Source organism: Mustela lutreola, chromosome 6 (assembly GCF_030435805.1).
Source record: "Mustela lutreola isolate mMusLut2 chromosome 6, mMusLut2.pri, whole genome shotgun sequence".
In the NCBI taxonomy this organism is placed as follows: Eukaryota; Metazoa; Chordata; class Mammalia; order Carnivora; family Mustelidae; genus Mustela; species Mustela lutreola.
Genome location: NC_081295.1, coordinates 98,517,370 through 98,543,198, shown reverse-complemented (window position 1 = coordinate 98,543,198; position 25,829 = coordinate 98,517,370). Strand labels below are relative to the sequence as shown.

The 25,829-nt window shown below is 37.6% G+C and overlaps 1 protein-coding gene across 11 annotated transcripts in view; it reads left to right on the top strand.

The window, feature by feature from the left end:
* The window catches only part of PKHD1 (PKHD1 ciliary IPT domain containing fibrocystin/polyductin), a 475,577-nt gene extending 450,186 nt beyond the window's left edge, over positions 1 to 25,391 (top strand). For 9 of the 11 annotated variants that reach the window (XM_059178227.1, XM_059178229.1, XM_059178231.1 and 6 more), the window contains one exon: positions 13,279 to 21,464. In XM_059178227.1, coding sequence (XP_059034210.1) covers positions 13,279 to 13,733 — 455 coding nt within the window. In that variant the 3' untranslated portion in view covers positions 13,734 to 21,464. Of the gene's footprint in view, positions 1 to 7,051; positions 7,192 to 13,278; positions 21,465 to 23,129 lie in introns of those variants that run through there. The other 2 variants (XR_009354742.1, XM_059178234.1) reach the window with 2 other exon arrangements.
* The last annotated feature ends 438 nt before the right edge of the window (positions 25,392 to 25,829 follow it).

Below are 25,829 nucleotides of genomic sequence, written 5' to 3'. Positions count from 1 at the left end.
TTAGTTTCCCCAGCCTCAAAATGACCTTCTTCAATGTATCCACACATTTAAAGTCTCCATTCCTTCCTATACCAGATCAAATTCTTCTCCTTTTCATTTTTTTTTTCTTAGATGGCAGGAATAATCCCCTTCTCTCAAATTTGATAACATTTCCGTCTTGTTCACTTAACACCATATATATATATATATATATATATATATATATATATATATTCATAAAAGTTTTGTATCTCTTCTAATTCTAGCAACACTGTTACCATAGGGCATTAGGATATTAAACCACTTATAATTATTGTTGTTGAGTGAACAATGAAGATAGAGAGGAAATGAGACCTGTTCCTGCCTTTCCCCCTCTTTAGAGAATGCTGGATTCTAGCAGTTTTTCAATGGCTATAAAAAAGTCCCCTATCTCTTCTAAAAGAGATGTGGACAGTTTATTTGGGTTCACAAAATTAACAATAGGATAATGACTATACATCTTTGGGGTCCTAACAATAGGGAAAATGTGACTTCTTACTTCCAGAGAAAATGTTTTCTAGGGCCATTTTGCTTTCCTTGCTACTACTGCCTTTGTCTTTATGGGACAGCTACCACTACAGAACTCAGTGTTGCCTTCTCCTGAGCAAACATCGATCTTTGGCCACTGACCATCTTTTATTTTTTTTTCTTTTTTATGAAATCCATGTACCCAATGTTGGGAATTGAAAATTGACATGTAAAAATGGCAAGATATTAAGGATGTGTGAGTATAACCATTAACTTCAGGAATTTATGTCTCCCACTTTAGAGTCCTGTTCACTATAGATGGTATATTTTGTGAATGTAAAATAGAACAGATTGTCAGTTTACCTTTATAGGTACAAATCTGTAAGAATGACAGGGAGAAGGGAGAAGAGAGATGGTCTCAGGATGTCCAGAAGTAGGGAAAACCAAAGCAGCTCAGGACTACAGATTGTCCCAAGTTTCTAAGAAGGTAAAACTATATTTGTAAATTATTAATAAAGAACATACCCATGTCATATAATTAAAAATATATGAACACTTCCTAATTTAAAAATATGAGCAAATGAAAATAAAATATTGAAATAAATAAATAAATGAAAATAAAAAATAAATAAAGTCTAGCACTTAATTCCTTAAGAAAACTTTTAAAATAGGAATATTTTTTAAAATACCAGGAATAAGAGTCTTCCTGCTAAATAAGATGGAGAGTTCCAATGCTCTTTGCAATCAAGATCCAATATCATGTTTAACAATGGAATATTAGAAGCAGTACTATTCACATGAATACACCACAACTTTATAACATATATTTTAGAATGCTAGAAAATGCAGGTATAAAAACAAAATTAAGGCAATGTTAGAGAAAATATGTGATGGTTCACAAATGATATAACTGTTCAATAGTAACTTAAAAGATTTCAATGATTAACTGCTGTAATTTATAAGTTATTTGAGTAGCTTACTCAAAAATTATGTCAGTTTATGGAAAAATAATATTGTATAAGCCAGTGGTATAGTTATGAAACATACTGAAATGCATAATAGCAACTAAAAAATATGCTGTCTGGGAAAACAATCTTAACAAGAGATATATTGGACTTATATAAAAAATAAACAATATTCTATTGAATTGTTTAAATGGGAGACTTGATTACATAAGAAATTGCAACATGTTTCTAACTAGATTGACTAATATTACAAAGACATCAGTAGTTCCTAAATTAATTTTGGTTAAATGCAGCTATACTCATTTTATACTGAATAAAACAGCATAAGATGATTCTAAAGTTCTTCAGAAAATATAGATCATATAAAGAATCATGTCATCTGCAAAGAGAGAGAGTTTGACTTCTTCATTACCGATTTGGATACCTTTTATTTCTCTTTGTTGTCTGATTGCTGTTGCTAGAACTTTAATACTATGTTGAACAAGAGTGGTGAGAGTGGGCATCCTTGTCTTGTTCCTGATCTCAGCGGGAAGGCTGCAAGCTTTTTCCCATTGAGGATGATATTTGCTGTGGGTCTTTCATAGATAGATTTGATGAAGTTCAGGAATGTTCCTTCTATCCCTATACTTTGAAGCATTTTAATCAGGAAGGGATGCTGGATTTTGTCAAATGCTTTTTCTGCATCAATTGAGAGGATCATGTGGTTCTTCTCTCTTCTCTTATTAATTTGTTCTATCACATTGATTGATTTGCAAATGTTGAACCATCCTTGTAGCCCAGGGATGAATACCACCTGGTCATGGTGGATAATCTTTTTAATGTGCTGTTGGATCCTGTTTGCTAGGATCTTGTTGAGAATCTTAGCATCCATATTCATCAGTGATATTGGTCTGAAATTCTCCTTTTTGGTAGGGTCTTTGCCTGGTTTGGGGATCAGGGTAATGCTGGCTTCATAGAAAGAGTCTGGAAGTTTTCCTTCTGCTTCAATGTTTTGAAACAGAATAGGTGTTATTTCTTCTTTGGAAGTTTGGTAGAATCCCCCAGGGAATCCATCAGGTCCTGGGCTCTTGTTTTTTTGGGAGGTTTTTGATCACTGCTTCAATCTCGTTACTAGATATTGGTCTATTCAGGTTGTAAATTTCTTCCTGGTTCAATTTTGGGGGTTTATAGCTTTCCAGGAATGCATTCATTTCATATAGGTTGTTTAGCTTATTGGCATATAACTGTTGCTAATAACTTCTGATGATTGTTTCTTCTGAGGAAGTTTCTACTTCCTTGGTGTTTGTTGTGATCTCTTCCTTTTCATTTATAATTTTATGAATTTGAGCTTTCTCTCTTTTCTTTTGGATTAGTGTGGCCAATGGTTTATCGATCTTATTGATTCTTTCAAAAAACCAGCTTCTAGTTTTATTGATACGTTCTACCGTATCTCTGGTTTCTATCTCATTGATCTCAGCTCTAATCTTGATTATTTCCCTTAGTGTGGAGTTGGTTTGATTTGTTGTTGATTCTCTAGTTCTTTAAGGTGTAGAGACAGCTGGTGTGTTCTGGATTTTTCAATTTTTTTGAGGGATGCTTGGATGGCTCTGTATTTCCCCCTTAGGACTGCCTTTGCTGTATCCCCAAACTACTAGAACTCATACAACAATTCAGCAACGTGGCAGGATACAAAATCAATGTACAGAAATCAGTGGCTTTCTTATACACTAATAATGAAAATACAGAAAGGGAAATTAGAGAATTGATTCCATTTACTATAGCAACAAGAACCATAAGATACCTGGGAATAAATCTAATCAAAGAGGTAAAGGATCTGTATTCAAGGAACTACAGAACACTCATTAAAGAAATTGAAGAAGACACAAAAAGATGGACGATCATTCCATGCTCTTGGATCGGAAGAATAAACATTATTAAAATGTCTATACTGCCTCGAGCAATCTATATTTTTAATGCTATTCCAATCAAAATTCCACCAGTATTCTTCAAAGAGCTGGAGCAAATAATCCAAAAATTTGTATGGAATCAGAAGAGACCCCAAATCGCTAAGGAAATGTTGAAAAACAAAAATAAAATGGGGGGCATCACGTTATCTGATTTCAAGCTTTACTACAAAGCTGTGATCACCAAGACAGCATGGTACTGGCATAAAAACAGACACATAGACCAGTGGAACAGAATAAAGAGCCCAGATATGGACCTTCAACTCTATGGTCAAATAATTTTTGACAAAACAGGAAAAAATATACAGATAGTCTCTTCAATAAATGGTGCTGGAAAACTGGGCAGCTATATGTAGAAGAATGAAACTCGACCATTCTCTTACACGTACACAAAGATAAACTCAAAATGGATAAAAGGCCTCAATGTGAGACAGGAATCCATCAGAATCCTAGAGGAGAACATAGGCAGTAATCTCTTCGATATCAGCCACAACAACTTCTTTCAATATCAGCCACAACAACTTCTTTCAAGATATGTCTCCAAAGGCAAAGGAAACAAAAGTGAAAATGAACTTTTGGGACTTCATCAAGATCAAAAGCTTCTGCACAGCAAAGGAAACAGTCAAGAAAACAAAGAGGCAACCCACGGAATGGGAGAAGATATTTGCAAATGACAGTACAGATAAAAGGTTGATATCCAGGATCTATAAAGAACTCCTCAAACTCAACACACACAAAACAGACAATTGTATCAAAAAATGGGCAGAAGATATGAACAGACACTTCTCCAATGAAGACTTACAAATGGTTATCAGACACATGAAAAAATGTTCATCATCACTAGCCATCAAGAGATTCAAATTAAAACTACATTGAGATATCACCTTACACCAGTTAGAATGGCCAAAATTAGCAAGACAGGAAACAACATGTGTTGGAGGGGATGTGGAGAAAGGGAAACCCTCTTCCACTGTTGGTAGGAATGCAAGTTGGTGTAGCCTCTTTGGAGAACAGTGTGGAGATTCCTCAAGAAATTATACATAGAACTTTCCTATGACCCTGCAATTGCACTACTGGGTATTTACCCTGAAGATACAGATGTCGTGAAAAGAAGGGCCATCTGTACCCCAATGTTTATAGCAGCAATGGCCACGGTCACCAAACTGTGGAAAGAACTAAAATGCCCTTCAACGGACAAATGGATAAGGAAGATGTGGTCTCTCTCTCTTATGCCTCCATCAGAAAAGATGAATACTCAACTTTTGTAGCAACATGGACAGGACTGGAAGAGATTATGCTGAGTGAAATAAGTCAAGCAGAGAGAGTCAATTATCATATAGTTTCACTTATTTGTGGAGCATAACAAATAGCATGGAGGACATGGGGAGATAGAGAGGAGAAGGGAGTTGGGGGAAATTGGAAAGGGAGGTGAACCATGAGAGACTATGGACTCTGAAAAACCATCTGAGGGTTTTGAAGGGGCGGGGGTGGGAGGTTGGGGTACCAGGTGGTAGGTATTATAGAGGGCACGGATTGCATGGAGCACTGGGTGTGGTACAAAAACAATGAATACTGTTATGCTGAAAATAAATTTTTAAAAAAATTTAAAAAAAAAGAAAATATAGATCAATGATATAAAGCCAATTTTTTATAAGAAATTGATTTTTATGGCAGCAGTGATGGGTAGCTCAAAGGAATAATATTTAGCTTACTACTTTTAAGGCAGTGTGATACTGACAGAAGAATATTTGGAGATATTAGTGCAAATAAAATTCAACTAAATATAAATATTAGACATACAAGTGTAACATGATAAAAGAAATAATGAAAATAAAGGAAAACAAATGTTAGTCTATAAACAGAGTTAGTAAATTTGACTATTTAGAACACTTCTCAATCTAGGTTCACACTTCAAAAAATACAACAGTGTGGGGCACCTGGGTGGCTCAGTCACAAGTGTCCGACTCTTGGTTTCAGCTCAGGTTGTGATCTCAGGGTTATGAGATTGAGCCCCAGGTCAGGCTCCACACTCAGCACTCTGCCTGAGATTCTCTCTTTTCTTCTCCCTTTGCCCCTCCCCACCTTCACTGGCATTTGTTCTCTCTCTCTCTCTCTCAAAAAAAAAAAAAAATACACCAAAGTAAACTCCATATGGATTAATGAGTTAAATCAGGTTTACTGAAGCATATCCATTGCTGGAATATTATAAAAACACTAAAATGGAAATCAATCATAATATAATATGGGATTAAATGCATTTTTCCCTTCAACTTTTTAAAATTTCCATACTTTCTGATTTCCCATACATTTCTTATTAAAAATATATGATAAATTTTCACTTAAAGAAACAAATAATCTAGATTAACTAATTTTAATTATTACATATGCCTTCTTCAATATGTGGGCAGGCAGGACTGTTGCCCTTATTAACAAATGAGAAACCCAAGGTGGAGTGCATTCTTTCTGTTGGTTGATCAACTATCCTTCTGTCTGTTTCAGATCCTACTTCAGCTCCAGGGTCCAGGTGATTATATTTAAACTTCTGTGCTGAAACCAGTTCATCCGACACAGAATGCAGGACATGGAGACTAGGCTGGGAAAAATGAGCAGTGAGGGTGGTGGGAGGGGGAGGAGAGATTCATTGCTAATGTTCCCCTTACAAAAGGAGCCAGTAGCAGTACCCATACAAATTTAAAGTAGTCACAGGAACACCATTTACTTGTTGCCCAAGAAAGTTTTGGAAAACAAAAGAGGTAAAGGATAGCTGGAAAAGATATAGCTGTTTATGATGAATTGGACCCAAAACCACTAGCTGAAAAGATCCAAAACCATCGAGTCTTCCTTTTCATAGAAAAGGGATATATGTTTCCATATTTTTTCCCATTCTTCCTGAAACTCGATCAATGGGACTCTAGGTGTCATGGTGCGGCCATTTGATATCTTATCTCTCCATTTTAATGGGGACTTACCAACAAGGTGGAGGTAGAAGAGAGACATGCCAATTCATATGTTTTGATATTCACTATTCTTCCTTCCCTAAAACCCAAACATTCAGCTGAATGCCTTAGGACACGTATCTACTATAAATTCATTTTTTATCTAATTTGTCTGAGATCTAAGCTTCCTATGGAGGTCCAAGATCAAAGGATCTGATTCCTTCTGATGTCAGTGCTGACATATAATGTGTACTGACTTAGTTCTGTCTATAACCTCACAGTGGGAAGCAGCCAGGCTCCCTGGGCACCTTTACACAGTGCACTTTCATTTCAACTAGGGAGTCTGTCAGGTATGTTGCTGATTGGAGCTTCCATGTAAATAATTCATGGGAGATTTTTAAATGTTTTGGAGCCTGCAAAGGAAAGATATGCTTGTGTTAGTCTTTTATGAATAGATGCAGACTTGAAGAACAAGATGGAACAGATCTCCAATGATGGTCTCTCAAAAACAAGATAACAATATCTTCAATGGGTTGAAAATAGGTGACTTGTCATGTTTGATTCCTCTTCTATGAAGTGGTGTTGATTTTACCAAGGGATAAACATTCAAAGTCTTTTTCCTTCTTTTTAAAGTTTGCTTCTATCTAACAATGTATTATTCTTGTTCTTTGGCTATTTGCTGATCTCAGTAAACTATGTCTTTTCCTCCTGGTGGGAGCAGTAATTATGGAAATGACACCAAACTCAGTAGTTGGCATAGGACTTGGCATAATAGGAAGACGAGGTTGATGGCACAAAAAGTTCCTTCCTGGAAGAAACTCAACCTCCCAAGAGGAAGATGAGACTGTCATACAAGGAAAGGTAACTAATGATAGAAGCAGCTGTCCAAGTCAAATGAGAAACTTTAGTCAACAAGTATTGAGGCATAAATCAATGCCTGTCCAGGAACGGTTCTGGAAGGATCTGAAGATCCCATACGGAAACAAGGATACCTGAAATTTCTCATAGCTCTAAGCAAGAGAATCATCCCATAGTTAGGTCATATCCCATAGCAGATATATGCCAGGGAAAAGGACTGTGGGAAAGGAGAGAGAAGACAGGAATAGCATAAGTTCAGCAGAACATTAATTGACGCATCACAGAAACAATGTAAACAACATGATTTCTTTATCTCACTAGCTTGCTCCAAATCAAAATTATATCACATACACTTATATTATGTCATTACTCTCCCTTTCCTCACATCACTTCCCCTTCATTATTAGATTAAAATGACATGGAAAATTGGTACACTTTTGTCCAACACTGTCTGTTAGAGTGTGATACAGACATGATCATTGTCTGCTAATGCACATCAAAACAACTCTTGGGAAACTGAGAGAGGAGATAATATACAGGTTAATAAATTAGCATTTATATTACATATCAAAAAGTGGTTAAGGAATTTGGAAGTGAGATATAAGAAAAACAGGCATGGGAAATGTTAATGACAGTGTTGTCACATACCCTTCCTCCGCTTACCCCCCAAACTTCCACCCCCACTCCCCTGTCCCAGGAATTTAGGATAGTTCTCAACCTTTGTTTTCACTGTAAGGCCCACAAAAGAAGACATTTGCATGCATGCCATATTTCCATGCATGTATCCAAGCCAACATTCTTCTTAACTCCCCACTTCTATCCTCAACTCTACACAGTATTATGTAGTGCTTAGAGTACAGACTCTGGAGCCAAGAATCTTGAATTCTGTCAAGTAAGTAAGATCTGTCACTACTTTGTATGTGGTCTTGGGAAGTTACTTAACCTCTTTGTACATCAGTGGCCTCCCTTCTAAAAGGGAGAATAGCATTTACTTCAGGGGTTGTTGTAAGTATTAAATTACATATATGTGTATTTAGTGCCCAACATGTATTAATCTCTATAATTGTTATTTAAGTGTTATTTTCAATAATTAGCCCATTCCTCTTCAAAAGACAAGTCCTAGAATACAAATGAATAAGGGCATTACTAACTGAACAATCTTGTTTCTTTTAATTGGTTAAAAACCTTATAATTTAATAAAATGTTTTTTAATCAAATCAAGATACCTTGATGTTTATAAGAAATAGAATGATACATCCCTCAATACATAATGTGTTGTGACAATAAGAAACTCATGAGTTAGGAAGTACTTCCTGAAGGAAGTAAGGCATTGGGGGAGATGAATAAAAAACAGAAAGTGTTGGAAGATAGGATGAAAAAAGATTTCAAGGCTAGGATATTTTAAGATAATTCCTACAGGTGGGAGATGAGGTGATTAGGGGAAGAGCTCAGACTTTTGGGCTCAGAGGAGGGTGCAGCCAGACTGAGCACTATGTGTCTATCAAAGGAATCAGATTTGAACAGCTGGCCCTAGAAACTTGAAGTTACCAAAGTTAGAAAGGAGTATACTTTCTGAAAATAATGCTTATAATTTGTAAGCCAGTATGTACATTAAGTTTCCATGAAACACTCAGATGAATGGTTCTTTTTTTTCTTCCTGAAGTTATCATCATCACAGTAATAATCCAACCGCAACACAACAGCTGAGCTTTATAGGGTCCTTCATAGTTTACAAGGTGCCAAACCATGTTGTAACTCATCTGCTTTCATGAAAGTTTTAGAAGATAGCAGACCAAATTTTCCCATATCATTAAAAGAAAACTGCACTCCAAAGGGTCAATTAGTTTTCCTAGTAAACCCAGACATAAGTTCAATAGGTTTAGTAGTCCTTGTATTCTTACTACCTGCCCTGAGGTCATGTATGAGTACACACATGCATATGCACACATATGCACACATACATATACACATGCACACATACACATGTTCACACACACACACACACACACACACACACACACACAGTGAGCAGTAGCCAGAATGTGAAATTAGGGACTTTGTTACTGTGAAATGCTTTTCCATATGTGTCATCTGAAAAAACTTCCCACTTTCTTGAACATTCTTCTTAACAGAGAAGGAAACTAGTATCAGTGTTCAGTTAACAGTGAGATAATTTCTGTAGAACATAAAAGCAGAGTAAAAGCAAGCCCATGTTTTCAAGGAGGCTATAATTTCTTGGGGGGAAATGTAAAATACATTAATGCCCTTATTTTATAGTATTCATTCAAGAAAAACTCATTAGCACCTACAGCCACCAGGAAGTTGGACAGCCACCAGTAATACAGTCTGAGTGGGATATTTTTATTTTCAATTGGTTTATTTTCATGTGCACCAAAAAAATGTTTTGTAGTTTTTTCTGATGCAATAGAAATATATTCTGTTTTGCTTTCTCTAGATTACAAGATCTCTTCTGTTTTCTAATCTCTCAACTATAAGTGGGGATAGTTCTTAAGTCCCTGACCCATATCTAGATATTCAATAAATGTTAGCCTTTTTCTCTTCCCCACCACTGTTCCATCTTGCACTCAGAATCTGTCTGCTTGGCTGTCCAATATTTTTGACTCTGGCCTACTCTTCTTTGTTATGTTTTGCTCAAACTATTGTAGTAGTCTTTCAACTGACCTCCTTCTCTCCCCCACAGTTCACTGTCTTCATTATAGAAAGGCTCTTCATCCCCAGATGAAAATAATATGTCACTGCTCTACTCTAAAACCACCACCTCATCTTCTGTGATATAAATTACAGATTCCTTAGTTGAGTTTTCAAGACCCCTTATTTATTTATGAGCTCTATCAAGTATGATAACTTTTTTCTTTTACCACTCTCCCTCTACATCCACATCTATATATACAACTTCAGTTCTCCGTGTCTGGAGCTATTTTCAGAGTCCCCAGCGCATCTTGTTTGTTTTTACTGACTTGGTTTTGCATGTGCCATCCTGTATATTAGAATGTCTTTCTAACATATTATGCCTCAAAACTTGAGTCATATCCTTTGTGAAGTCTTTCTAACATTTCAGGCAGGGTTAAGCAATTCCTCTTTTGTCTTCTCTAGTATTTTACTTACATATTCACTATACACACTCACTATAAGGCTCTCAACTTCATCAGCTTAGAGGTCTGTTTCCCAGAGCCCCTGGAGAGCAGCGGACATGTTCCCAGGACGTTTGTTATCGTAGGACCTAATACAAGCTCTGTGCATTTTCTGATTTATGTCTGTCTCCACTACTAGAGCATAAACGCATGATATTAGGACTGCTTCTTGTTCATTGCTGTATTTCTAGGCCTACCACATAGTAGGTGCTCAGAAAATGAATGAATGAATGAATGAGTGAATGAAAGGAAAGGAAAAAAGAAAGAAAGAAAGGGGAGGGAAGAAAGAGAGGGAGAGCGGGAGAAAGGGAGAGAGAAAGAAAGAAACTAATAAGCCAGTGAGAAAATAGATGAGATCTCCAATGAAGAATCTCTACAGGCTCCAAATGAGTCCTCCTACAACCTAGTCTGAGCACCTGAAAAGGGATTGCATGAATGAAAGAGGGTAAATAAAAGGTAGAATGTGAGAAGGACTTGACAACTTCATTCTTCAGAGATATTAAATCTGAGGCACTTTTGAAACTTCAGAGTGAAAAATGTCTCAAACCTTCAGCAACCAAGATATTTGGCAAATAAATGCAAATCTAAGAGGTGACATTTAAAAAATTGATGAGAATGGAAATATATAAGCAAACTTGGGGAAAAAGATAATCCCAAGTTAGACATCTGAAGTCTCCCTTGTTGGTGGTGCTTGCTTTTTCATTTTGATGTGAATTTCTATAATGTTTCTATCTGTGTAAGATAAAGATATCTAGAGGGCTATTAATTTAGGGTACATTTTTTACTAAGATAAACCATAGACAGAGTAAAAAAAAAAGATGTATATGGAATCCTATTAAGTTATTATGTTAGATGGTAAAGACCAGGCTAGCTAAATTAAAATCTTATATCTTTATTTGGAGGCTTTGTAACTTAGGGCAAGTAACTCCACACTCTGTACCTTTGTTTCTCCATCTGTAAAATGAGGACAATAATGGGACCTGCCTTCTGGGATGGCTATGAAGATTAAGTGAGTGAATGAATGTAAAGCATTAGGAACAGTGCCTGGCAGGGATGAGAACTCTCCAAGCATTAGCAATTTGAATTATGGTGATTATTTTTTGAAAAGATTTTATTTATTTATTTGACAGAGAAAGAGAGAGATCACAAGTAAGTGGAGAGGCAGGCAGAGAGAGAGGAGGAAGCAGGCTCCCTGCTCAGGACCCTGGGATGTGGGGCTCGATCTCAGGACCCTGGGATCATGACCTGAGCCAAAGGCAGAGGCTTTAACCCACTGAGCCACCCAGGTGCCCCTATGGTGAATATTTTTTATCCAGTCTACCACATTGTAGATTCTGGGTAGTTCTTAGCATAAATCATCTTATTTGACCTTCAAACAATCCTATGAGGTGGGTACCATCAATATAACTGTTTTACAGATGAGGAAACTGAAGCACATGGAAAATAAGTACAATCCACCCCAAACCGGATATCTGACTACATTTGTTTGATTCCCAGCCTGTACTCTTAGCTTTTTTGCTCTGTTGCTTCTAGGGACCATCTCTTATATATTTAATACCATAAACATCTGTTTTAGTAGGTTTTACTTGACTGCATCAGTAGAACTCTATATAGCTCTAGTTCATCTTTATGTATTACCCAATGATATGATAGGTTAGTTAGCTTATTCACATATGGCATAATCACATTTTAAAGGCTGGAAGTGTTATGGCTTATATAATACATCCTGCAAAGAATTGGGACAGATTAGGGCAAAAGTGCCCAGATCATCTGTTTACTGTGGCAGTACCAATGTTGCACTCTTCTGAGTTGAATATTTATTCCGCTGAGTAGGAAAATAAAATACAAATGAAATGTCAAGGGAAGAAAACTGTAATTAAAATAAGACTGCTAAAGTGAAATACATTTTAGTAAATTGCAAAGTAGTACTTGAGAGTAATATGAAATTATACAACTGAAGTCCAGAGAGGCTAAGAGACAGGAAGGATGAAAGTCACAGAGCCAGCTAGCAAGGAAGGGGAACATTTTTTTACTCCAGTCTAGTGCTCTTTCTCTCCTTCCACTATTACACAACCCGATATGTATACACTCATATGGATACATGTTTATTGATATGTTTATGTTATCTCTACATATGTTTAAATTCATGTCATAAAATCAAAGATAATCAAATTGTGAGTTTGTCATAAAAACCATAGTGTTAAGACTGGCTTTTAGAGCTCAAATTTCTTTTTTTTTTTTTTTAAGATTTTATTAATTTATTTATTTCAGAGAGAGAGAGAGATTAGGGGGAGGCAGGGAGTAGACGACATTGAGCAGGGATCCCAACGTGGGGCTCAACCCCAGGACCCTGAGATCATAACCGGAGCTAAAGGCAGACCCTTAACCAACTGAGTCACCCAGGCACCACTAGAGCTCAAATTTCTCAATACAAATGTGAGTTGGCCTGCTTGGTAAGATCTGACTGTAGTGTGGTTTTTGTATTTAAGCCATTGTGCTTACAAGGAGAAATTCTTGTTGACTTATCCATATCATAAAAGGTGTTCTTTGGGGGAAATTATATTATCAAGTTTTTGTATTTATTTGTTTGTTTCTTTGTTTATTAATGAAGCCTAATGCAGGGCTTGAACTCAAAACCCTAAAATCAAGGCCTGAGCTGAGGTCAATAGTTGGATGCTCAACTGACTGAGCCACTCAGGTGCCCCTATCAAATCTTTATTAGATAATTAATATTAATTATACTTTGGGCATGGGATACAGTGGCTTTTTTTGTTAAAAATAAATTTCTAAATGCATTTGTAGATCAATAAACTGATACAACTCAATCTTTAATTGACAGTATCGTTTCTGGAATGCGAAGTATGTCAAGTGAGGGTTCTTAACCTTAACTGATTTGAGAACTAAATCCATTTCTTCCCTAACTTCTTTTCTCCCACAGAGATAAAGATGAAGGTGATTGTGGACAGGCTGAACCAGCTTCCCCACCAGTCCCTGAATGGAGTGTCCCGAAGGAAGGTGGGCCGTCGCGCTGCCCAAGAGGAGGGTGGCCGCCGAGAAGAGGTGGTTGCACCTGCTCCCAGTATTACTGGTGTCACATCCCAGGGTCACACCTGTGCTCCGGGCTCTCCTGCTCAGCAGGTGTACCTTCAAGAGACTGGGACCTGGAAGGAGGCCCAAGAGCAGTTGGTCACATACCAAATGGCAGGTCAAGATCAGAGATTGCTGCTTTGCCCAGACCTCAGACAAGAAAGGGAGCAGATGCAGGGCCAGACCCCATTGAGCCAGGAAAGAGGCCACTTGGGGCTTTCTCAAGAGAAGAAAGCCTCTTGTGGTGCTACCCAGGAATTCTGTCCTCATTCTGTACACCTGGAAACTATTCAGGAACAGCTGTGATAGACACATGAAAATCGATGTGCTCATGGGCTTTGCTGAGACTTGCATTAAGGACAAAGATATAAAAACAGTTAAGTTTGGAGAAAGCAGTTGTCCATGGACCAAAGTTACATTTTTTTTTTTAAACAGTTCTTCCTGTTAATAGCTGGGTTGAATTTAAGACTAGAAGAAAACTATTTGGGGAAACTAGAGATAACCAAGGGCCGAAGCAGATTATTAGTGAACTCATTTTTCAGAGCACTGATTTTTGAAGAAGATAATGTGTACACCTGTCTAGTGAAGGAGGGAAGAGATTATATTGAATGTACCTCTCCAGTCTGTGTGCGAGGGGTTCTAATGAAGACCAGAGTAAAGGGTCAACTGGTATTGAGTTGGGTAAGGATGCTAAAGGCAGTTTCACTTAATTCAAACATCTGAAGAGTGCTCATTAGTGTTCAAACTGGACACTTTAAGCAGCCTGATTGTGTCCTTGGCTCTGAATCCAAAAGGACTTACACTCCAAGGGAGTAAAACAAAGATGGTAGAGGCGAGGAGAATCTCCAGAAACAACTTGTTCTCAGTTTTCCCTAAGTATAAATCAGGACTTACCAATCTCTGAGAGATTCAGAGGCTGTCCTATTTTGAATTAGAAAAGAGAAAAGAAACAAATGCTTCCTTTGCAGAATTTTAAATAATGATGCTCTGGAACTAGTCCCATAGTAGGTACAGGCAGGAAGTCATCATGGCTCAAGGCATCAATGGGAAAGTATGTCTTGCTCTACCAAGAGTTTTTGGGAACATTCTAAGTCTTTTGTCCACTCTTTAGATGTATTATGGACATCTCAAACCTTAAAGCCGCCTTGAAAGGAGTGAGGCAACTTTCTCTGTGACACAGTATTGGATTCTGAGGAAGATAATGATTAAGTATCAAAATTAATGTTCTCCAAGAAATTTCAGTCCAGGCTATCTGTGTTTAAGAAGGGCATTGATGGCAGGGTGCCTGGGTGGCTCAGTGGGTTAAGGCTTCTGCCTTCGGCTCAGGTCATGATCCCAGGGTCCTGGGATTGAGCCCGGCATCGGGCTCTCTGCTCAGCAGGGAGCCTGCTTCCCTTCCTCTCTCTGCCTGCCTCTCTGCCTACTTGTGGTCTCTCTCTCTGTCAAGTAAATAAATAAAATCTTAAAAAAAGGGGGGGGGCATTGATGGGCAATCTGGCCTATAGAAATTTACTCTGGAGGTCAAACTGGCTCCCTGAATCCTTTTGTGTGTGTGTGTGTGTGTGTTCTATTTGGGCACTAACAGTATTTAAAAATATAACAAAGAAAAAAATAACTTGGTTTGGGCAGATTATGCCTTTTCTAGTTTAATTAGTCCCCACTATAACCTGTCCTTTATCTCTTTTTTTCTAGTTTCCTGGTTTATGAATTTATTTTATTTACAATCCTTAGTATATACATTGAGTCATCAGAGATCTGTAATGTATTTGTACAACAGCATTTCAGAAGTTAAGGCTTTCAAGAATTAGGAAGTGATGGCAGTCTTAGCACTACTGCTGTGGATTTGTCTATACATTCTCCCTCTCACTCTGGTGACTTCTTTTACCACCACAAATTCCAGCCCAGATTTCTTTCCTGAGCTCTACATCATAGAATTAGCTGCCTACTGAAGTTATCACACTAGGATATCCCAGTGGGTTATGCCACTAGGTTATCCTATGGCCACTGTGAAGCTAACATAGCCTTAAAACTGACTTTTCCTCATGCTTGCCCTAACATAACACATGACATCACTGCACTCTGATTGAACATCTAGAGGTCAACCCAGACTTCATGTTCCATCTTACTCCACCCAACCATTTATCAGCTGCTATTCCTACTCCTTTAACCTTTACTAGCTTCTTACAAATTTTCCATGTGCCACAAGACAGATCTTTCTGGAAGGCAAGTTTGACCCATAATTAATCAACTTGGGATCCTGGAGGCCAAAATGGACTCTTTGGACCTTAAGAGCAGCCAGAAATAGCCAGAATAACTTGCAGGGCTCTAATATGTGGTATAGAATTTCAGAGTCTAGTCATAATCCTCTAATCCATAATTACAGTCCTCTTTTTCTCCTCAGAAAATGGGAGAACTGGGCAAATACTATAAGCCAAGACAGTAGCTCTTAGTTCATTTATGTCTGGAGATGAGCTGGTAGATAAAGCACCACTATCAGCCACCCTTAAACTTATTCAGACCATTAACACAGGTGGCCCAGAAGATATTTCCCGGCAGTGACAGAGCTTACTCTTTATTAAAATAAATAATTAAAAAGTGTCATGTTCTTCTGTTATTTCAAAGAAACTCTTCTTGCTTCTCATTTCTGATTTTCTATACATGGTAGATTCGTTTCCCTCAAGATACTAAACAAACTAAAATTCTTAAGAGTTCAAAAATATTTATAAATATTTCTGGATGGTAAAATCAAGAAGTAAGGGTGCAGAGAACTAGGGTAGTTCCCACAATCTCTCAAGTTTGAGGGATTCTGTTCAGAGAAGGTACCAGACTTTGACAGAACTTTGAGTCTCCCTTAGTCAGAGTGATGGATGATCCAATCTAACCAGGGTTGTGTCCCACAGTAGATTTGCCCATATTGTTTCCCATTGAGGCTACTGAGAACCGAGAGGCTCAAACCTTTCCAGGATTACTTAGTGAAGAGCTCTCTTCCATCCAGCAGTCTAAAATCCAAATGTATGAAATTACTATACTTTGAAATGTATGCAAACTCTATGCAAAGATGAGTATGGGGAAAATTGAATGTAAATCACATGCAAATATTATTCAACCAAGCCTCTATAAAATTGTACATGTCAATAACAGTAAAGGATTTTAATTAATTCTGTCATTTAAAATTCATGCATTTATTCCATATTTTGTTTCCAGAATTTATAATATATTCAGTGTCAATTTTGAAAGAGCTATAAACAGAAGGAATTACTCTACTACTGAGTGCAGAACAGTTGATTTCAACCTACATGATAGCACCGTGACTAATTGCAGATATATTTGAGAAACAGATCACATTTCCTGAATGTAATCTTTTAAAAGGGACAAATCATTTTTACAAAGTTAAATGACACTTCAGTGGTAGAATATTGAGATTTGTATGTTTACAAATATTCTTCCAACATTTGTTATTTTTATACTTGAAAAAAGACCAGCATTCTCTGTGCTTGGAACAACTCAAGAAGAGAGTATTTTCTGCCCATCAATCTGGTATCTTTTGAGACAGAAGATTGACTTAATGCATTTGGAGGTCTTGCTAGAATTTACTGTGTTTTGAAGAATTGTTTCTCTTTTCTTATTTCAGTCTCAAAATAATGATTCATTTATTATTATCACTACCTATTTTATTTCAAAGTTAGTAGCTTTAACAAGGGGAAAAAGAGTCAATTTCCTTTTGAAAAATATGAGAAATGGCCACTTCTATACACTTTATAGATGAAGAAATTGCCGTCAATTGTCAAACTCTTGCAGTAATCCATGGCAAAATTAGAAATTTGTCTGGACTATATCTAATTCTTTCTAAAATGTCCTCATGTAACAGTGCATCCATCCAGTAGAATGACTGATGTAGAAAATTATACAAGATATACTATTAGGCTAAAAAAAAAAAAAAAGAAAATTGCAAAGCAATGTGTATATTACTCTTTTCCTCTAGTTTACTTAAATATTGAAAAATTATGGAGCGATGGTGTATAATTTTTGAAAATAATAGTTATCTTTAGGGAATGAAGCAGGTTTGCACTTCAGATTTTGTATCTTTTTTGTATTTCATTGTTTTTATAAGACATTTTACTATTAATATAAAATTTAAAGAACATTTTCTGCAACTTATGGTTGACTGGTGGTTAGCAATCTCTTTATTTCTCTTCCAAGAGTAGGACTCGCTTATGGAAAATGCATTTAGCTCTTAATGGAAGACATATATACAGGAGGAGGACAAGATGGTGGAGATGATGATTGGGTCAGAAAGAGAGGCCAAAGAGGAATGAAAGGGAAAGATGGGAAAGTCTTCAACTGAAGAAAGAAATGTTTCTTGTGGACAAAGACTAGGGTGCTCACAAATCTGCATTTCTACCACTGTATCCCTGGAATGTCATACAGGGCATGCCACCTAAGGTCCCATCTGTATAAGTGGCCTAGAAGGAAGACCTGAAGATGGTTATGGACTCAGCATTTCTCAGTAAGATTCAAATATAAAAGAGCAACCTTTCCATCACTCTTATGGAGGAAACATTGTAGAAACAGATGCTCACCCTAAGTCATGAGCAGACCCAACACAATGCCCATTGAGTAGTATGCCTCTATCCCTCTCAGATCAGTGCCATACTGTGCACTTCTTCCAGCCCAGCTCCATAGCATTTATTGTAAATCCACACCACATGGTATTAAGACCTGAACACAAAGAGGTGACTCTTGGTAGCAGCTATCACAGCACCCTTATTAGGCAGATTTCAGAGACTCAATGTTTTGTGATAGAATCTTAAGTAAAAAGATTGTGGGCTTTAATTTGCAAATCATAGATGTGGCCTGAGAAATAAGATGCTCTAAAATTTTCTTAAATTTGGGAATGAATAAAAAATCTTGTATGTTTTTCTATACTTTATACAACTAGAGGTGCTATAAACGTGGACTACAAGTCTAGTAATACCAAGTTTTCTTTTTAGAATTCTTTTCCACATGTCATCATTCTGTTCCTAAAGATGTCACTGCCTCCATTATCAGCTCTATTTCAACAACATCCATCTCTCCCCATCTACTGGATTATTCCCATGGCTATTCAACATGGTTAAGTGGCTTCTAGTTTAAAAAAAAAAAAAAATGGCAGAGTGGGGGAGGAAAGGAAAAGAAAAAACATTCTTTGATTCTATAGGCCCTTTCAGTTCTCTTTCTTACTTTTTTTACTCCTATTCCAGCAACATTGTTTAAAAGAGTTTTGTTCACACATTCCATTACTTTCTTAGTTTTCATTCATTCTACCAGGCATTCCAGGATGCTTTCTGACCCATCTATAGAACAGGGACTGCTCCTGGGGCAAACCCAGTGATCTTCATATTGCCAGTTCTAAAGAACAATTCACATCTTTTGTGACATATCAGGAGCATTTAACCCAACCTTTCTCTTCCTCTTTCTTAATCACTTTCCTCTCTTGGCTTTTGTAATAGTTCCTCTCCTTGATTCCCTCTTACATCACTGAGGACACCTTTTCAGTAAGCAGTGCAATGAAGGCTCAAAGCTGGGCTTCTGATTCCAAATCTTGTGATTCCCCTAAGAAAATCCAGTTGAGTCTTCCCAGTCTTTTGAATTATAGGATTGAGAACTGATACACGGATAAGTGGGATGTAACTTTCCAAGCCCATTTGTCTTAGAAAATGGTTTTCAGGGGTGCCCAGATGGCTTAGTGGGTTAAGTCTCTGCCTTCGGCTCAGGTCATGATCCCAGGTTCCTGGGATCAAGCCCCGAGTTGGGCTCTCTGCTCACCAGGGAGCCAGCTTCCTCCTCTCTCTCTCTCTGCCTGCCTCTCTGCCTACTTGTGATCTCTGTCTGTCAAATAAATAAATTAAAATATTAAAAAAAAAAAAGAAAGAAAGAAAGAAAGAAGAAGAGTGCCTGGGTGGCTCAGTGGGTTAAGCCTCTGCCTTCGGCTCAGGTCATGATCTCAGAGTCCTGGGATCGAGTCCTACATCAGGCTCTCTGCTCGGCAGGGAGCCTGTTTCCCCCCCTTCTCTCTCTCTGCCTGCCTCTCTGCCTACTTGTGACATTTCTCTGTCAAATAAATAAATAAAATCTTTTTTTAAAAAAAGAAAGAAAATGATTTGCAGACACATAAGACAACTTGGCTGTGTATAAAGTATTTGAACCACAAACTTTACAAAACTGGGAAAACATCATTCCAGTGTTTTCTGACTTTAGTGTTTTAGGAGAGATGTCAGAAACCAGTCTGAGTTTTGTTCCTATTTAGGAATGATTGGAAAACCATAAGATCTTTTTTCTACAATTATTTTAAACACTTTGAAAATTCTCTCCATATATAAGTCTTTTTGTATACTGGGAATAATCACTGAAAAGAGAGGATAATGATTTTTGAAATAAGGGAAGAAAAGCTTTAAAGGGAAGGAAAATTTAAGTGAGACTTCAGAAAATAAATAGGATTTAAATAATTTTTTTATATATTTCCCCTTACATTCCAGGTAAGGGGAAATATATAAATTGGACTGGAAGAGTTACTTATCTCCAGATCATGGATTGTTCAAAGAATGAATTAATGCTGTTGAACACAGGAAACAAAAGCCTGAATGAATAATTAATAACCATTTTAAACATGTGAAATTATATTAAAAAGACGGTAGAAGTGATTTCAACTTAAATTGGGCTAGATGGAAGGATACCCACCATATATGAAGAGATGAGGCATTAGGGGAAAAAATATTGCCTAGAAAAAAAAAATCAGTAAATATTACAATTATTTCAGCATCCTACTCTGTTGAGATTTTTGAGGCATGTTTAAATGCCACTTTACTAGTCTAATTAAATAAATATAATAGGATATCATGGAGTAAATGACCTTTAGATATTCTTATTTCCTCACCTATCAAATAAAGTTTGGATCAAAGAAATATGGCACCCCGCCAAAACTGCCTATAGACTCAGTAAAGAAGAGTTTACCCAGGCTCTAGGCTCTAGAGAGCTCCATTTTGGCCTCCCCTCATCCCCAGATGCCTTCCTCCATAGTTAGAGAGTCCATGAGTCCAAGATGTTGTGATTACCACACACCATGCCCACCTTTGCTAGACCATTCATTGAGTGTTCAAGACTGAACTTTCTGTCCAAACAGCCCTGAGCCCTCCGCCAGCATATCCAAAGGCTGTTCAGAATCCTCCTTTGCTTGTCACATCAAATCTAGTGGAAGAATAACCACTAGGAATTAATGCTGAGAAATGTTCCAAACTAGCATTGATATTATCTTTCAGATCGGTACCAAGTAATTGTAACTTCAATGTTTTGTTTTGTTTTTTTTCCTTAAAAAGGGCACAGATTAAGACATTTATAAATATCTTTTGGCTTGATGCCTTGCCTTCTGGATCTCCAGACTTCTCAGAAACCACCAGCTCACCTCAGCAACCATTCTGTCTACCCTGGGCTTGCACCATGGATCACACATATGACAATATGATAGGCAGAGTTTAAAATAGCCTCCATTATCTCAGTCATCTGGTATCACACCCATGATTAAAGTAAGTGGCAAAAGTAATACTGTAGTTTTGATAGGGCTTACTAATCACTTGGCCTTAAAATAGGGAAATTTGGACACCCAGGTGGGCTCAGTTTGTTAAGCATCTGCCTTTGGCTCAGGTGATGATGCCAGGATCCTGGGATCGAGTTCTGCATTGGGCTCCTTGTTCATCAAGGACACTGCTCCTCCCTCTGCCTGCCTCTCTCCCCGCTTGTGCTCTCTCTCTCTCTGACAAATACATAATTAAAATCTTAAAACATAGGGGTGCCTAAGTGGCTCAGTCAGTTAAGCATCTGCCTTCAGCACAGGTCATGATCACAGAGTCCTGGGACCAAGCCCGCATCTGCCTCTCTGCTCAGCGGTGAGTCTGTATCTCCCTCTCCCTCTGTGATCCCTCTCCCTCTGTGATCACTTTCATGTTCTCTCAGATAAAGAAATAAAATATTTTAAAAATAATAAAAAATAATAAAATAGGGAAATATATGTGTGCACCCTTTTTAAAAAGACAGTTTTCTCTGGCTGGTGGTAGAAGAGGAAGTCAGAGATATTTCAAACACGAGAAGGAGTCTGTGTCATTGCTGCTTTGAAAATGGAGCAGAACACCTGGCAAAGTATCCAAGTAGCCTCTGAGAGCTACCAGTGTGGCCCACAGATAAGCTGGTATAGAAATAGAGACCAAGTCCTATGACCACCAGGAAATGAATTCCGCTGATAGCCTGAATGAGCTTGAAAGCTGATTCTTTCCCAAAGCCTCTAGATAAAAGTTCGGCCTTGCTAACATCTTGGTTTTGGCCTTGTGAGACCTTAAGAAGAAAATTCAGTTGAGTGTCCCTGTCTTTTGACCTACAGAGCTGAGAGCTTATAAATAGGTACTGTATTTTATTCGCAACTGTTTTATTGATATGCAATTGACATTTAAAAGGCTGTATGCACATTTCACGTATACAACGCCATGAATCTGGGAATAAGTATTCACCTGTGAAACTATCACCACTATAGAGGCCATAAAAATATACATCATCTCCCAAGGTTTCTTCACACCTTATTATTATTTTATTATTTTTGGTAAGAACATGTAATGTAAGACCTCATCTCTTAGAAAAGTCTAAGTATACAATACCGTACTTTTAGCTATAGGCACTATGCTGAATAAATAGATCTTCAGAATTTATTTTCCAGAACTGAAACTTTGTACACTTTGATCATCATCTCCCTATTTCCCTTTCCCCTAGCTTCTGGCCATCACGATGCTCTGCTTTGCTTCTGTGAGGATGACTATTTTAGATTCCACATATAAGTGAGACCATACATTTGTCATCTTTCCAGGTCTGGCTTATTTTCACTGGGATAATATTCCCCAGGCCCATCCGCATTGTCACAGATGGCAGGATTTGCCTCTTTTCTAAGACTGAATAATATTTATTGTGATTATTGTTTTAAGTGACTACATGTGTGGTAATTTGTCACCCGGCAATAGAAAACTGATAAAGACACCAGGGTTTCATGGAATAAAAGGAGAGTTTAGTCCTCCTCTCTTGTCTTTGCTCGGGTATCTCCTGATCTCCTTATTAGTTGACATAAATCACTTTCAGTTTTCCAGAACTTAAACTCCTCCTTCGGTCCAGAAACTCCTGTCCAACATCATGGCGGCCTGCCGTGGGCAGCTGCATCCCATCAGTCCCCAAGTGGCTTTCCAAGGTCGACCACTGGCACACACGCTCCCTCTGTGTAAAAGCTGCCAGCTCTCAGGTCCTCAAGCCATGGTGGATTTGCTCCCATCACTGGAAGCACAAGGCAAAAACAATCCAGATTTTTCTTTCCTCTCTCTCCTTCTGTCTTCTCATTTCCCAGTCTGCTTCCCCAACTAGATTCTCACGAAGGTTATTTGCGGCACTCCCGTCAGTTCCCTGAGTGACAGGAGACCGGTGTCAAGTGAGAAAATGAAATGTAAATTTTATTAAACACCCCCTCTCATCTCTGCGTATCAATCCAGATTCCAGCTGAACATAGCAAATCAAATCCTGTCTATGCCAGGCCTCGGGGCACACGGAAAATCATTTCTCCTTAATACCATTCCCTTCTAGTAAAATATTTTTCTGTTTGGTGAATGAAAATTTTAAATGCAAACCCTATTTTAATCCCAGGAAAAAGTATATCTTCAAATGAACATTTGAAAGAGGGAACAGAAAAGAGAAAAGAGAGAATTGGGGAGCAAATGGGAAGGAGAAGAGAATTGGGAAGACAGAATTGCATTTAGCTGTGTCATGTCTGGTGCCTGTGCAAGGACGCATAGCCACAGAATAAATGGAGACATTCTTGGAAAGCTTGGACTATCAGCGCATTCATCTACATGCTGTCCTGTCTCAGAGATAATAAAGATCTTAAATCGGATACACAGCCTTGAAATAGTATTAGAAATATAGATGTTTCATTCTGGGTGTGAATATGTGGACAATTACCAGCTTGTCTGAGGTTTTGACAGGTGGCATCTGACTGTGTAGAGAGAAAAACCTTGATTTGGAACCTGAAAAGTGTGATTAACTTCAAAACGAAAAAAGCACATTTTGATTGCTCCTTGATTGCTCACTGAAGTAAAAATAAGACCAAGTAAAATTTGAGCCAATAATGAACATTGAAAACACTGCTGCTACTTGAAACACATTCTATGTCTGCATATTCCACTGAAAAAAATTTAAATAAAAATTATAATTACTGCTCTGTGTCAAAAGAAAAGAAGATTATTTAGTGTACTTTCTTTTTAATTGGCTTATTTTAAGTGAGTAAACCGTTGTTGAAACGACATTTTGTCAGGTATTTACCCCCTGTATAAACACTTGTCCTGATTTGCCAAAGTCTGAGGGGGTTTTCCAGGATATGAGATTGTCAATTCTGAGACCAGGACACCCCAGAAAGTCCCAGGCAAAGTAGGATGAATTGGTCACCCTAATATATTACCATCATAATTGATGAAAAACATCAATTTCTTCTACCGTAATAAGTTATTAGTATCATCAACTATATTTTTGTAAAATGGTCTTGAGCTAAATAAACTTGTAGCTGTGTCCGGAAATGAACTTGATGTTCTCAAACTTGGTAGATAAGTGTTCAGACTTCCAAAATATGTAGGGTTGCAGCTCAAGCATTACTGCGGGTATCTGAAAAGCGGCATTCCTAGACTCTACTTTCCCTGACTGTGGTTAAGCTTAAAAAACATGCCTCCTGATACAGCTGTGGTCCACATACAGAGTTTGAGTCTGCTTTTCAGATACTTAGGATTGCTAGAACAACCAATATTGCATTAAAAAAATGTCTCTGCTTATAATATAGAACACATTTTAGATTCATTAATGTATTCAAGATCCAAAAATGTAAATCAAGTGTTGGGCTGAACAAGGCATTCACTTCCCAAAGGGGCTATAACATTTCTCACCTAGCAGAGGTCTGGCCCCTGATATAGTAGGTGTTACATTAGTATTTTAAAAAATAATAATAATGCCATGCTCCCTTGTGCACAAGAAGAAAGTTTATATGGTAATGTAGAAATTTCAACTTGAATTATTGCATTTAGAATCCACAGTCCTTGGATGCTTAATTAAACACATTTAATTTTTAACTGTTCTTCCTTTTTAGTATTTTTGTACGCTAATTATTGAAAACAGTATTTTATTTTAGAAATGGGTATAAATTATATGTATAAAGAGCATGAAAGCAGTACTAAGTTGAGGCAAAACTGTGGAGTTATTAACATGTGTGTTCTGGGTGTGCCCTGACATTTGTCCTATTTTATTACTTCCATTTTCAGTCTCCAAATCTTCAGTGCTGAGAAAAGCTCATCCCAGGTGTGTTTCAAGCTCTAGACTTACCTTTCTACATCCTTCCCATCAAACTTAGTCTACTCAGTGACCTGTTTCTTCCAGAATTTCTAGATAGTTTCACAGAATAATTGACACTGTATTTCCCAAAAATGCTGTGATGTTTAAATATATCATATCTGCTAGGAGTATTTTTATTTTTACAGATTTCTCAAGCATGGCCTAAAAGAATATTTCTAAGTTGGAATTCTAATTACTGGAGAAGGCTATTTTAGGAGAGTTACCTTAAGTAATGTACTTGTGTCCTATTGCTGCTATTACCACAAACTTGGGCTTTAATACAACCCAAATTCATTCTAGTAAAGTTGTAAAAGTCAGAAGTCTGGTATCTGATTTGCTGGGCTATAATCAAAATGTAATCGGGGCACCTGGGTGGCTCAGTGGGTTGAGCCTCTGCCTTTGGCTCAGGTCATGGTCTCGGGGTCCTGGGATCGAGCCCGGCATCTGACTCTCTGCTCAGTGGGAAGCCTGCTTCCCCCTCTCTCTCTGCCTGCCTCTCTGCCTACTTGTAATCTCTCTCTGTCAAATAAATAAATAAAATCTTTAAAAAAAAAAAGTAGTCAAGATGGTTCCTTCTGGAGTTTCTAGGGGAGAATCCATTTCCTTGCCTTTTTCAGGTCCTGGTTGCTCCTTGTATTGCTTGGATCATGCTCCATTCTGTGTCTTAAAGCATCTCTCCAGCATCTACCAACTTCTTCAACATCACTCCAACTTCTAGATTCACATCTCATAGGGTTTTTCTGATCTCCTGTCTCTCTATGGAACCCTGTGATCACATTTAGGGACCACCTGGGTAGTCCTGAGTAATCTTCTCATTTCAAGATCCTTAACCTAATCATTCATGCAAGTCCCTTTTCCTATATAAGGTAACATTTATAAGTCCCAGAGATTAGGGTGGGGATAGCTTTGGAGTGGACACCACTCAGCCTACCACAAATAATATCTTCACTGGTTGTTTATGCTTATGTGTGA